This window comes from Chiroxiphia lanceolata, chromosome 26 (genome assembly GCF_009829145.1).
Source record: "Chiroxiphia lanceolata isolate bChiLan1 chromosome 26, bChiLan1.pri, whole genome shotgun sequence".
In the NCBI taxonomy this organism is placed as follows: Eukaryota; Metazoa; Chordata; class Aves; order Passeriformes; family Pipridae; genus Chiroxiphia; species Chiroxiphia lanceolata.
Window position 1 is genome coordinate 960,794 of NC_045662.1, and position 12,787 is coordinate 973,580.

General features: G+C 49.3%; 1 protein-coding gene across 1 annotated transcript in view; it reads left to right on the forward strand.

The window, feature by feature from the left end:
- Window positions 1-229: 229 nt before the first annotated feature.
- WNT3 (Wnt family member 3) overlaps window positions 230-12,787 on the forward strand; it is a 43,700-nt gene continuing 31,142 nt past the window's right edge. The window contains exons 1-2 of the mRNA XM_032711267.1: window positions 230-254; window positions 356-514. Of these exons, the coding sequence (XP_032567158.1) occupies window positions 435-514 (80 nt within the window). The 5' untranslated portion in view covers window positions 230-254; window positions 356-434. The remainder of the gene's footprint in view (window positions 255-355; window positions 515-12,787) is intronic.

Consider the following 12,787-nt stretch of genomic DNA (forward strand, 5'->3'; position numbering starts at 1 on the left):
ATTTTGAAAAAAATTAAAATACAAAATAACCCCCCAAATGTGAGTGCCCCAGTAAAGCCTGGTGCACAGAGGGTTTGTGTGGCAGCCAGGGCTCGGAACAAAGTTGTGGGGTGGAGGGGGAGGAGGTGATTGACAGCCCTGGGCTGAGACTCATCCCTCACCTTGGGCCCTGATTGGCCGCCTGCTGACATCCCCGAGCCCTGCACTTTTTAATAGACGCTTTTGGATGATCTACGGGGGAAAGGCTTGGAGAGGTGTGTTTCTGACAAGCCAGAAAGTCACCCCGCACCACCAGGGACTTGGACTTGGCTTAACTCTTCTTTTGATCCTTTTTTTTTTTTTTTTTTCCTGCAAGGAGGGGGATCCTTCATTCTGGCACTTCATGTTTTGCTGAAAACTTCGCCGAGATTTTCCCCCTGCACCAGCCTGGACTGATGGATTACCACCTGCTTGGACTAATTCTGTCTTTTCTCTTCAATGGCACAAAGGTCTTAGCCGGGTACCCAATTTGGTGGTAAGATTTCTTCCTCCCCCCGCCACCCTTCCCTCTTGCTATGATTGATTAATGAATTAATTAATTATTAGCCATGGGGGCTGTGTGGACGCAGGTTCCCTTTCACCACTTGCCCTGCTGAGCCGGTTGATTCTGAGCATAATTTGATCTGTAATTAATGAAATGAATGAAAAGTTTGGGGGTTATTTTGAAAGGGTTTCCCTTTGCACAAATGGAGGCTTCCCCACCACTCTTAGTTTCTCCATTTTCGGCACTGGAGCGAAAGGCTTTTGGTTGAGATGGGGAAGGATGAGGTTTTATTTCCTTGAGGAATGGGAATTTTGTCTCTCTCATGACTCTGTCACAGGAATTTTCCTCCTTTCTATTAAACTGCAATCAAGCCTTAAAAAAAAAAAATAATTTAATTCTATTTTCTTTTTGGCTGCTGCATTTTTTGGACTTCTTTCTCTTCTTTTGTTGCATTCTGTCTTGTGAATTTAGTCCAGCAAATAAGCCCAGAACACAAATGGCACCTGAGAAAATATTCCTTAGTAAAATTCCTCAAAGATGGATTTTGTTCATTTTAATTATGGAAATGGCACTAATTTCCTTGCACCAACGACAATAATAATTTTTAAAAGAATTGGTTATATCTTAGAATGGGGCTGATAAGTAACCTGAGTTACTTATTTTAAAAATAAATAGAACACCATAGAAATAAATACATTAACAAAATGCAATTGGAAGCACTTTAGAACAAAAAATATCGAATCAAACATTTCAGATCATCTAAACCCAGCAGACAGCGAGTTGCATAACAGAATATTTCGGTTCATTTTTGCCTTTATGTTGGATTTCTCCTTGGAATATCTCTCCCGGAGTTTCTGTCTGTAGGTAGGGGCTGTGAGCCTGAGGATCCATAGGGCAAAGAGGGAGATGGTGGAATTTGGTGCTACTGAGATTCTTGGGTTATTTTCGCCTTTCCAGAAAAGTCTCTATTTTTATGACAGAATTCGATCCTTTCAGTGCCAACATGGAGAAGTAGGTGGGAATGAACTTGGGAATGGGCTGCCATGGCTGGGGATATTTAGGAATCAGAAGGGAAAAAGGTGCATTTTTTTTATAATAATCCGTTCATTACCGTGGGCTATGAGAATGAAAATGTGCCGTTCCAGTGGAGAAAGACCGAGAACACAATAAGAAGTCCCCGCTCAGGAAGCGTTTAAAGGCTCCGCAGGTTCATGAAATGGCTAAATCACAGCAGGTTTTCCTGAAGAATTAAATGATTTCCTCGCCCTGAGCGTGGCTGCCAAACTTCAGGGCCTCAGCCCGGGGCAGGGGAGGCTCCTGGATCACAGAGAGCAGCACTTTGATTCCTCACATCCCTCACATCCCTTGTCTCCTTCCTCCGGGGACCCGCGAGTCGGCACCGCGGAGGTGGAACAGGTCAGGACGGCAGGGCTGGATCTGAGGGCAGGAGCTGCACAGGGCACTGAGACCTTGCTGTGCCATCAGCTCTCCCAGGGTGTCACCAGCTCCTCACCTGCCCCAGGCTTTGATACAAATTGGGATTTAAAGCCCGAATCAAGGAGGGTTTTGATTCTCCAAGCAAAACCTTCTTGAAGAAAAGGGTTGGTTTTAACCTGTGAAGCAAAAATGTCCCTGTGAGCCAATGTCTGTCCCTGTTTTCAGGGGAAAAGGCTGCAGACAGGTGTCTGCCCAAGCCCTCACCTCCTCCAAACCCCCAGGAGTTCACCCCAAATGAACAATACAGAGATGTCAGACACAGGCACCAGGGGCACGGCAGCAGCCACGGAAGGCAGGGCAGTGAACACGCTCTCCTCGGAATTTCAGGCAACAGACCCAGGCTTTGCGTATTTTTTAGAGATTCTGGCAACATCAAAGGTCCAGAGAGTCTCTGCTGCGCCAGAGAGATGTGGTGAGGTGCCCCATGTAGGGCTGAGGTTGCAAATACTGGGGGGTTTTAGAGGTTTTGTGGAGGCTGAGGGAGCAGGAGGCAAAAATATCTGGGCCAGGGCTCCCCGGCTGCAGAGACAAAGCTTCCCACAGCTTTCACAGGGATGAAATGTCTCCTTCGGTCCCACTGAAGGCTTTTGATGCCTGCTCTGGGCAGTTGAGGGTTATGCAGTGGCCTCTACATGCTGTGATATACACTCTTAAAAAAATATCCTTTTCCAGTTGCCTTCCTGAACCTCTGATCTTTAGGCAGCACAGAGCAGACTTTGGGGGATGAGCCTCAACTGCAGGGTTCAACATGCCCCAGAGTAGGGGGAGGGAAGCACAGATGGGGCACAGCATCAGCCCAGTCCCCTGTGCTGGGCTTCTGCACCCCACCAGGCCAGGCAGGACTGGGCGTCCCCTGGGCTTCCTCACCCTCAGCTAAACCCTCAGCCCAGCTAAATATGACACCTCCAGGAGGACTGTTCACCTGGCAGGACCCCAGGGATGCTGACAGACAGTGCCCAGTCCTGATGGGATAACCTTGCTGGGGGTTTTCCTGCTGCGTGGGGAATATTTTCACAGGAAAATCAAAACAGATAATTTCTGCTGTGGGATATAAACAGGAAAAATGTTTATTCCTGTGGGGATGAGGAAGTGTCTGGATGTGACCCAGGAAAAGAAGGGCAACAAGACCAGGGTCTGAGCACCTTGGAAATGGGTTTGGGGGTGGCTGGAACAATCCAGCTGCTCCAGACAATGGCCAGCAAGGATGGCCTCGGTGACAGCGTGGTGGAGGGGGAAAGGCAACGGGATGAACCTGCTGAGGGTTTGTAGAGTTGTAATTTTATTGAGGGGCTGGGCAAGGATGTGGCCATCTGGTCACATTGTCTGGAGGGAGGAAAACCCAACTGCAGCCCTCCAGCTCCTCACCATCACATCAGAGGTGGGTTCTACCTTGGCCTCTGTGGTGAAGCTCTTTGAGCAGAGCAGAGGGGTCACCCCACCAGCTATGGGCACAGGGCACAGTGTGGAGAGATGACACGCAAAGGGAAGGGGTTTGTGGTGCAAATCCAGAGCTCAGTGTCCAAGCTCACTGGTGGCAGCAGGACAGTGAGGCTGCAGAGCCAAGAGGGGGGTTTCAGACCAGCCTGGTTGTTGGCAGTCCCCTGACATCTCCCTGTCCCCCTCCAACCAGCACTGAGTGAGGTCCAAGGGTGGCACAGACTGGATGTAACCTTCAGTGAGCAGGGGAGGTATTTTGACACAGGTCCAACCCTTCTTCACATGCTCCCATCCTATTAGAGCAGAGCAAAGGAACAAATGGGGCACAGATGGGAAAAGGTCAGTGAAATGCTGCTTGTGGGAGTGCTGACAGGAGGGGCTGAGGCCAACAAAGCTCCCTCAGATGCGTGTCCAACTCTTGGGCTGTCTGGGTTACTGCTGCTGAAAGAGAGGCAGAGAAGGAAGAGATGGGGAGATGTGGAGAGGCCGTGGAGACCAGGACTGCCGCTCATCCTGACCCTCAGCAGTGGAGGCAAAGTGGGCAGCAGGGCCATGGCTGGCACCCCAGACCCACGGACAGCAGTCATGGGTCATGCCAAGAGCCTCTGTAGGGACCAACAGGAGGGATGGGGTGATGCCAATCACACCTGCAGTCATTTGTTTAATCCCAAAGCCCCTGATGACACAAGGGAAGGTAGGACATGTCTGAGTCACTGGGGCTGGGGGGTATGAAGGTGTGAAAGACAGGTCAGTGCGGGGTATGGACAGGCTGATGGGTGGGCCCAGAGCTTTGCTGGGGGAATTTAGCTGGAAATGCAGCCCATGGGCAGAGCTGTGTCAGTGCAGGCCAACAGAGACATCGTGGCCCAGGAAACAACTTGAAATTGCTCCCAGGTTGTTGATGCATGTGCAGGGGCTGAGGAGCACAATCAGAGAGACAGCTCCACCCATGCACTGAGAAGGAACACCAAATGCTCTCCTCTTCCATGGACATCATTCCCTAAAAGGTCTTGAAAACCCCTGCTGTGTCTCCAGCCTGGAGAGAGGAGAAAAATTTGGAGTCACTGGTGTAAACAGGGAGCAGAAGATTGAGCCCCACTCCTGTCATCATTCGTCAGGACTTGGTATTCGTGGGTCACTGCCCATAGCTGTGGCAGGGTGCATCTCCCCATCCAGCACTCCCTTGTCTCTCAGCAGGTGACTCAGCAACTGCAAGAATGGCTTTGTCCTTCCTAAGTTGTTGCATTTTATTTCTGTCACTCAGGAATGTTTTGGGGGGGAACTGGAGGCTCTGGCAGCTGCCTGAGGATCCCAGTGGCCTTGGACCCTGAGAAAGAGGCAGAGAGAAACTTAAAAAACATGTTCCCACTAGTCCCAGAGCAGCTTCCTCGTAAGGGAAAACCCATATGTGAGAACCATCAGTAGCTGCAGTCTGAGGTGACTCTACCTGGTGTCCTTCAGCTGTCCCCTTGCTTTGAAAGGCTTTTGGGGGTTTAAAGGTTTCCTTCAGCATTTCCCACAGCTAGGCCTGGCCAGTGGGAATCCATGTCACCACCTGCATAGGAGGGTTAGGCCGTGCCATGAAAGCAAGAGGTTCTCGAGCTGGAGTTCAGACTCACCCCCTGTCCTGAGCAGCAGATTCACCAGCCCTGCCCACTGCCAGGGGAGAGATTCCAAGGGTGCACAGCCTCAGGAACCCCAGCACACCCCAGGCCTTGGCAGAGGCTTCCCAGGGCCAGGTGGCATCTCTTGTTGGTTTTCTCTCTCCCCTGCATAGAATCCCTGAATGATCTGGGTTGGAAGGGACTTGATGATCCCATTCCACCCCTGCCATGGCACAGTTCAGCAACAGCTTCAAAATGCCACTGGAGCTCTAGAGCAATCAGAAATTTCACATTCCTCTGAATGTCAGAGAATTATTCCCTCCAAATCTAGCCACTCCTGTCTCCTGGAGTGTCCCAGCTCCAGGGCCAACTCTGTCCTGTGGGGCCAGCACAAGCCTGGAGCCACATGAGCACAGGGAGAGGGGCTCTGACTCACACAAAGACTTGCAAGTGTTTCTGCCCTTCAGCCAGAAATCTCTGGTACCAATCTTGTAACTAAATTTGGAAGTAAATTTAAGTGGTCATAAAGAGCTTTAAGAAGCAGTTTAATTGCAAACTGGTTGTTTCTCATTTGACTTCATCACGAGGAGCGTTTGACAAAGTGAAGCACCTGCTGAAGGGGCCCATGGAAGAGCACTGGGAGTTGGGGTGGTACTTCTGGCCCCCTGATACCCTCACAGCTGGCTGGGGCTGTTGGGGGCCACACACCAGAGCATTCCCATGCCAGCTGTCCCACCTGCTGCCTCTCTTCCCCAGCACTCACCTTGGTGTGGTCAGGCAGGAATTCCAAACCAGCCCAGTTAGGCAGAGAGTGGGATGGTGGTGACCAGCAGGAACTCACAACTGGGCTCATCTCAGACAGAGGGAACTCTGGGCTGCACTGGGAACAGGACCATGGGCAGCAGCTGGAGGGAAGTTGGCACCCTCTTTGTGGCATTTGGGGCACTGGCAGTGCTGTGTTGGGATGTGTCCCCCTGCCAGCTCATGTAGAGAATGGCAGTGGGTGCTTCCAAGGATCTGGGCCATGTGGCTCACCAGGAAAGCTGGTGGGACCTGGGCTCGTGCAGTGTGGCCAGGAGGAGGCTGAGGGTGTTCAGCAGCAGCCTGGGGCTTCTTACAGGGCTCTTACAGGCAGGACAGAGCTGACCTTTTCTCTCCAGTGCCAAACAGTCCAACAAAGGGCATATTTGGGATGTTAAAGGCTCATTCCTGAGGGGACCCTCCCTGCTACAGGGTCTGAGCCAGGAGGAGCTGTCCTGGGGCATTTACAGCGTTTAGCTGCATGAAGCCTTGGCCGCTCAGGGCTGGTGCTGAGGGGTGTCCTGCTCTGAGCAGTGACTGCCACCCCAGCCAGGCCAGGGCAGCTCATGGCTCGTCCTTCTCATGCCTCTGTCTTGGTCCAGTGTCTCTCCTGCTCCTGCAGCTTGGTCACTGCTCTGCTGCATGTGGGAGCCAGGGGCAGGTGCCTCCAGCCCTTCCTGCAGGCAGGGAACAGACCTGGGCAGCCTGAGCACCAGGGGACATGACTCTTAAATCACCAAATCACTTCTGACTTTTAAGTTACACTTTCAATCCTTTCCTGACACTCTGAGGATATTTGATTTCCACTGCTGTCCTGGAGGACAGATGAACACTCTCCCCAGGGCTGGGAAGCAGGAGGGAAAGGGTTGTCTGCCACCTGACATTGGTGAAAGGGTCTCAGTGATGCTCATCAGGCCCTTCCACTGCCAAGTCAAACACTGCCTGGCTGGATTTTGCATGGAAAGGCAGGAAAATGTCTGGGCAACCGGTTTTAAAGAGCTAAAAACCAAACACTAAACACAAAATAATAAAGACTAAAGAACTGTGCTGTGTATTGAGAACATGCAGATGTGATGCACAGCGTTTTAAGTTATCTCTGTCATGTTCCAGCTGAAAAATATCTCCATATGACACATGCTGCCAATCTCAGTGCCCAAGGCTCACCAGCATCTCTCCCAGTCCTCCTCAAACCCCCCTCATGTGCTGCCCAGGCACTGAAGCTGTTGGTGCCTCTGCCCCAGACCCTCAGTGTGAGCAGTGCAGGGCCCCCCTGGCACACACAAAACCCCCCTCAGCTGGGTCAGGGGGTGTTCTGAGCTCTGGCTCGCTGCTGACACTCTGCCATTGTCCCTCTGACTGTCGTGCCTTGTGTTGAGCCCAAGTTGTGTCTGTGCCAATCTGGCTCCACTTGAGCCCATTCTCAGACTTTTGCCAGGCCTGAGTGAAACATCCTTGGCATGTCTAGTAGGAGCCTTGGCAGCTGCTGGTTGCCCTCTTCCCACTGACCAGCGTTTGGCTGTTTAAAATGTGACAGCACATCAAATATGGAACACTTTTGAGCATTCAAATAGAAAGAACTCTGGATTCAGAGTCCAGCCGTTCACCAACATGGACATACCCACAGTCCTTGATGGAAGTCAAGGCCTTTCCTCTTTCAAGAAATCCTTCTGGTAACTATTATCATTTTTACAACATTATAAAGTTTTTAGAAGATGGGTTCATGGATTTTATTTGTGTCCATGTGATGATGATCATGTCTCAGGAGATAGAGTGGAATCTGGACATAAAAATCCAGTGATCTGGCGTTTCTTCTTTGTTCAAGCACAGTCCTGTTCCCAGTTTCCCGAAGGCAATGGCTCTAAAGGGAGCTTATGGTGGAAATTTGGTTCAACCTGGCAGAGCTCTAAGCATTTATGAGCTGCATCTCAAAATACTGACCCACAGCAAAGGATCTGGGATGGAACGTCTGTCCCAGGAGGGGAGGATCCTGCTGTGTGAAAATCCCCAAGGATTTTCTGCTGCTGCCTCTCTGTAAAGCAGAGCTCCAGAAAGTCCCTCAGGTCAGATCTTGAAAGGGATGAAATCTCCTGGTCCTTCTCCTCCCCTGGGAGATGGAGCAGCCAGTGACTCCAGACCAGACACCTGTTCTTCACTGACTGTTGTTTTGATGAGACAAATTTGGTGTTCATCTGCTCCTGCTCCACAGCCTTGTTCTTCTTCAGTTCCCAACTCCACTCAGTGGATCAATCAGAGATTTTCCTAGACGGCCTGAAATGGGAAGGGTTTGTCAGGCACTTGGCTGTAAAATTTACAAATCCCATATACAGACAGTCACAGCTCATGTTCCCTAAATTACCCTAAGCTTAATTTTAGTCTTAGATATAATCTCTTTTTTGCTGACCTGATCTGAGGTTCATTTTGCATCTAAAAATGGAAGTGGTTCCAAGGTTTGTAGGTAATATTGCAGTGGTGCTGGATGTAATGAAAGATTTTGATATCAGGATGTGTTACATGAGGTTGTTTGGTTGAAGTTTTCAGGGTAAAGGCCGTGTCTGGACAGGGCACAGGCTGACAAACACTGTGCTGTAACTAACACTTGGTACCCTTTTAGCACTACGTGGGCACTGGGATTTGTAGCTTTTCCTGTGCTAGTACCTGGAAAGAAAGCTCAGAACTACATTTATCCCGAGACTTCTTCAGCTCTCCCACCCCAGGAGCCCTCTTTTTCTTGTCATTTGACTGGGAGCATAGCAGGACTCCTTAAAAATTCCAGGAACCCCAAACCAGGAGGTGTTTGTAAAGCACAGGGTAAGACAGTGGTGGTTTACAAATCCACATCATCTGCCCTGTCTGACACGTGTTCCCTGACAGTCAGAGGGTTCCCGTCCCCAGATCACACCCCCAGCAGGCACACAGGCAGTGCTGGGGCAGGTGAGCCAGGAAAACACCCACAGCCCCCCAGGAAAGGAACCAGGAGCCTTGGCTGGAAGGGTTCCCACTGCCCAGGCCTGGAAATTGGAATATTCCCCCGTAACAACAAAGCTGTTGGTCCCCAGGACTGTCAGTGCAGCTTCTTGGCCACCTCTGACACAGGGAAGAAACACACTTTGAAAAGCAAATTTGCTCAGATAACGGAGCCCAAGCCTTTCATTCCTTTGCTGAAGAAATCAGGTTTCCTGATTTGCTAATTTGTCTTTCTCACAATTTGCTGAACCTGTCTGTATTTAATTAATCTTACAAATCTAATCAAGTCTAACTGGCACCTTTCCCAGTACTCTCACCTTTGAATGAGAAACACTTTCCCTGCTCCCCTCTGGCATCACGTTGGCTCAGGCACAGGGGACCTTCCTCCACCTTTTCAACAAGTAGACACTCCAAGTTTAAGGTAGGAGGGGCCAGTGTTAGGTGATAAAATAGTGATTTTTTTTTTTATTCTGATCCTATTTCTACGTCCCATAGTCATCCAATTTTCCTGTAGTTACTTTCCAGAAATTGTGAAGGCTCATAATGTGGAAATTTGCAGTGATCCTTGAAAGATGTCACAGGAGTTTTTCACAGCTCTGGTGGAGTCCTAACAAGTGTCACTGAGCTCCTCACTCCCTCCTCCTCCCCTCCCACAGGACATACCAGGACTTGGCTGGTTTCCTTACTCCCAGTGGCACATTTGCAGCTCAGGTTTTACCTGAAGAGGTGTAAAATGAGCCCAGTGCCAGTTTTGTTCCCTGGATGAAGGTGGCAGAGCAGGACAATGGTCTCAGCTGAAATGCCTGCAGTCCATGGGAGGACTCCTGTACAACAGAGCTGGGTGCAGGTCACCCACAAACACCACAAAACTGTTGATTTTCTTGTAGGAGTTCCCATTTCAGCTCCATCCCAGATTTCGGCCAACAGCACAGACATCACAGATCTCAGCTCTGCAAATCCCTAATCACTGATCTGCTTTTTATTTCATTCCCTAATATGTACTTCCCACCACTGCTGATGCTTTCAATACTTATGGGTTTGGGGTTTTTTGTTTTTGTTGTTTCAAAAGATTTCACTTGTCTTTTTTAAATTCTGACTGATTATTGCATGGGATGTGCTCTGGCCTCATTAGGTTTGGGCACAACCAACTCACCTTCAATAAGTTTTTAATGAAATCTCCCTGATGTCTGTTTGACAAAGTGGTTAATGCAGAACACCAAACCAGGCCTGTCTGGACATTTTCACTTTTCATTTCAGTTTGCTCTTTTTTTTTCCCTGTAAATCTCCTAAAAATAAGATCTGCAGAAACAAAGATCTCATTTGTGGCTCTGGTGGGGCATGTTCTGCTGCTTCTGTTTGGTTAAGTGAGAGCACTGAAAAGGTCTGGGAGCTGATTTTAAGCCGATTTTAAGCCCCTACACAAAGGGAGCCTGTGCCTCAAACAGTGGTGCAATGCTCACAACTGAAGTTTTGGAGGCTTAAGTTCTACCAAAGCCCCTAAAGGAGCCCCTCCTCATGTCCAGTGTCTGTGGTCTTCACAGTCTTGTTGTGAACAGAGATCTCATACCTTGGTGACAACCCTTCTCCAGGCTCTGAGCAGAGAAGTGAGCTGCCCAAAGGCTCTAGAAGGAATTAGGAGCAGCCAGACACCAGGGAGACGCACTGGTGGCAGCACCATCACCTTCACGCTCCATGGTCTAGTCCTTGAAGTTCTTGAAAACCAGCCTTTCATGCCCAGAGGACTCAGAAGAGTCTTCCCAGATGTTCAGGAATGGTGGCACTCCGTGCAGTGCAGATGTGCCCAGGCTGAGGCAGATGTGCCTTGTTGTGGTGGTGCCTCCCACCATCCCACTGCTCCTAATGCTGCCCCACCTTCCTTCCCTAACTCCTTCTCCACCTTCCTGCAGGAACTGCTTCAGTTTGGTCCAGCCAGGAGACCTGGCTCAAGGGATTGTGGTTTGAATCACAACAAAATGTTTGGTGCAGTGTGCAGGTCTTGATGGTTCAGTTGTGAGTCTTGGTGTCCAACTCAGCCTGAGATTTAGTTGTGCTTCTCCCCAAATCCCCTCAGCCCAGCAGCCCTTTGTTCCAGCTGGGCTGGGAAACGTGGCTTGGTGACAGCTGGGGAGGCTCATCCATGGATTGGGGTTTGGAGGAGAAGGCCCTGGAGTTCCACCCTGAGCCTCGAGACCTTGGCTCAAGGTGTGTGTTGGCTCTGCCGTGGGGTGGAAACCACAGGCAAACTGGAAAATCAGCTTTCTGATGTGGTTTTGAATGTTGTGAATTCAAGGCTCACTGGTAACCCACGAGAAATGAGCAACTGGGTGTAAAAAAACCTCCCCTGAGCACTGGAATGACCTACATTGGAAAACTGCTCTGTAGGGAAAGCATCTTCAAAGAACATTTGCTTTGGGGTTGTGTTTTTAGTCTTTGTTTCCTGAGTCATATCAGGCTCCAGGAATATGTTTTGCCTGCCCTTACACATGGCATCACCTGACAGAGGGTCCCCATCCTTCCACCAAGTTCCCCGAGATGCTTTGAGCTCAGCTGTGATCAAGAGAGCTGCTACTGGCCAGAAAAAAAATTATTAAAAAGAAGGAATTTCTTGGTAATAATAAACCTGTAAGAAAAGGTTTCATTTTTCAGATTGATACTTCTCTATTCCTGACCAAAACCTCTGTGAGTAAAGGATATTTCTCATGACTCCAGATCAGGTCTTCTGTTAAAAATTATGAAAAAAGTAATTTTTGACATTGGTGAGGACTCTACAGTAGAGTTTTGCAAGGACACAGTGCCCAACACACTGACAAAAGGTTGTAATGGGAGAACAGTAGGAAACAGGGAGAACAGAGGAAATCTGGTCTAGTGGAAGGTGTCCCTGCCCATGGCAGGCTTTGGAATGGGATGAACTTTGAGGTCCCTTCCAACCCAAACCATCCTGTGGTTCCATGAAGATCCTGTGATCCTGTGATGGAGTTTGCAAATGGACCATTCTCAGGATGGTCCAGCACAAAGGCAGGGCCACAGAGGACAGGACTGGGTGACATTTGTCCAGGGGGATAATAAACAGGCAGACTGACTGGAAATGCCCATGAAGGAGTGCAAATTAGGAAAGGATCCCAAATCTGCCCAACATTGATAGAGGTTGGATTTTCTACATTGGGAACAGCCATTATTATGGACAGTTCTTTGCAGTTGGGACTTCAGTGCTCAGTAATAAACAGTAGAATGTGCATCTCCAAGATTTGCACCCTGTTGTTCTCTCACTTGCCCAGATTTCTGGGGCTGTGTTGGGTGACAGATGAAGAAAAGGTCTGTTGGGAGCTGTTGTGGATTTTTTTCTCTGAGCAGAAAATATCAGCATGTCACTATTTTAGTCATTACTTATTTTTTGTTGCTGCATCCCAAGGTCTGATTGCAATCTGATCATTGCATTTCCCAAAAAGTAGTTCTATAAAATGAGGAAAGCACAGCAACAGCCCACCAGGAGCAAGGGACTGGAAGGGCTGAAAGCCTTAAGTGAAGTGACAACACTGGGATTTGCCACTTGGAGAAAGGCAATTCCACATCAATGCAGGACAGACCTTGTAGATCAGGGATGATGACAAGAGTGTGAGAAGGAAAAGAAGTTTGTTGCTCAGGATGCAAGAACCTGTTGTGGGTTAAGCCAGGGAGGCAGCCAAGCACCAAATCTGTTCCCTGGTGGTGGGATGGGGGAGAGAATCAGAGGGTAAAAGTGTAAAACTCACAGTTTGAAATAAGGACAGTTTAATTGGTAAAGCAAAGCTGCACACACAAGGAAGGCAAAGTGAGGAATTCTTTCAACATTCCCATCACGGGCAGGTGTTCAGCCTCCCCCAGGAAAGCAGGGCCCTGTCACACATCATGGTTACCTGGGAAGGCAATGCTGGAACTCCAAACATCCCCACATCCTCCTTCTTTCCAGCTTTTGGTAGTTAGT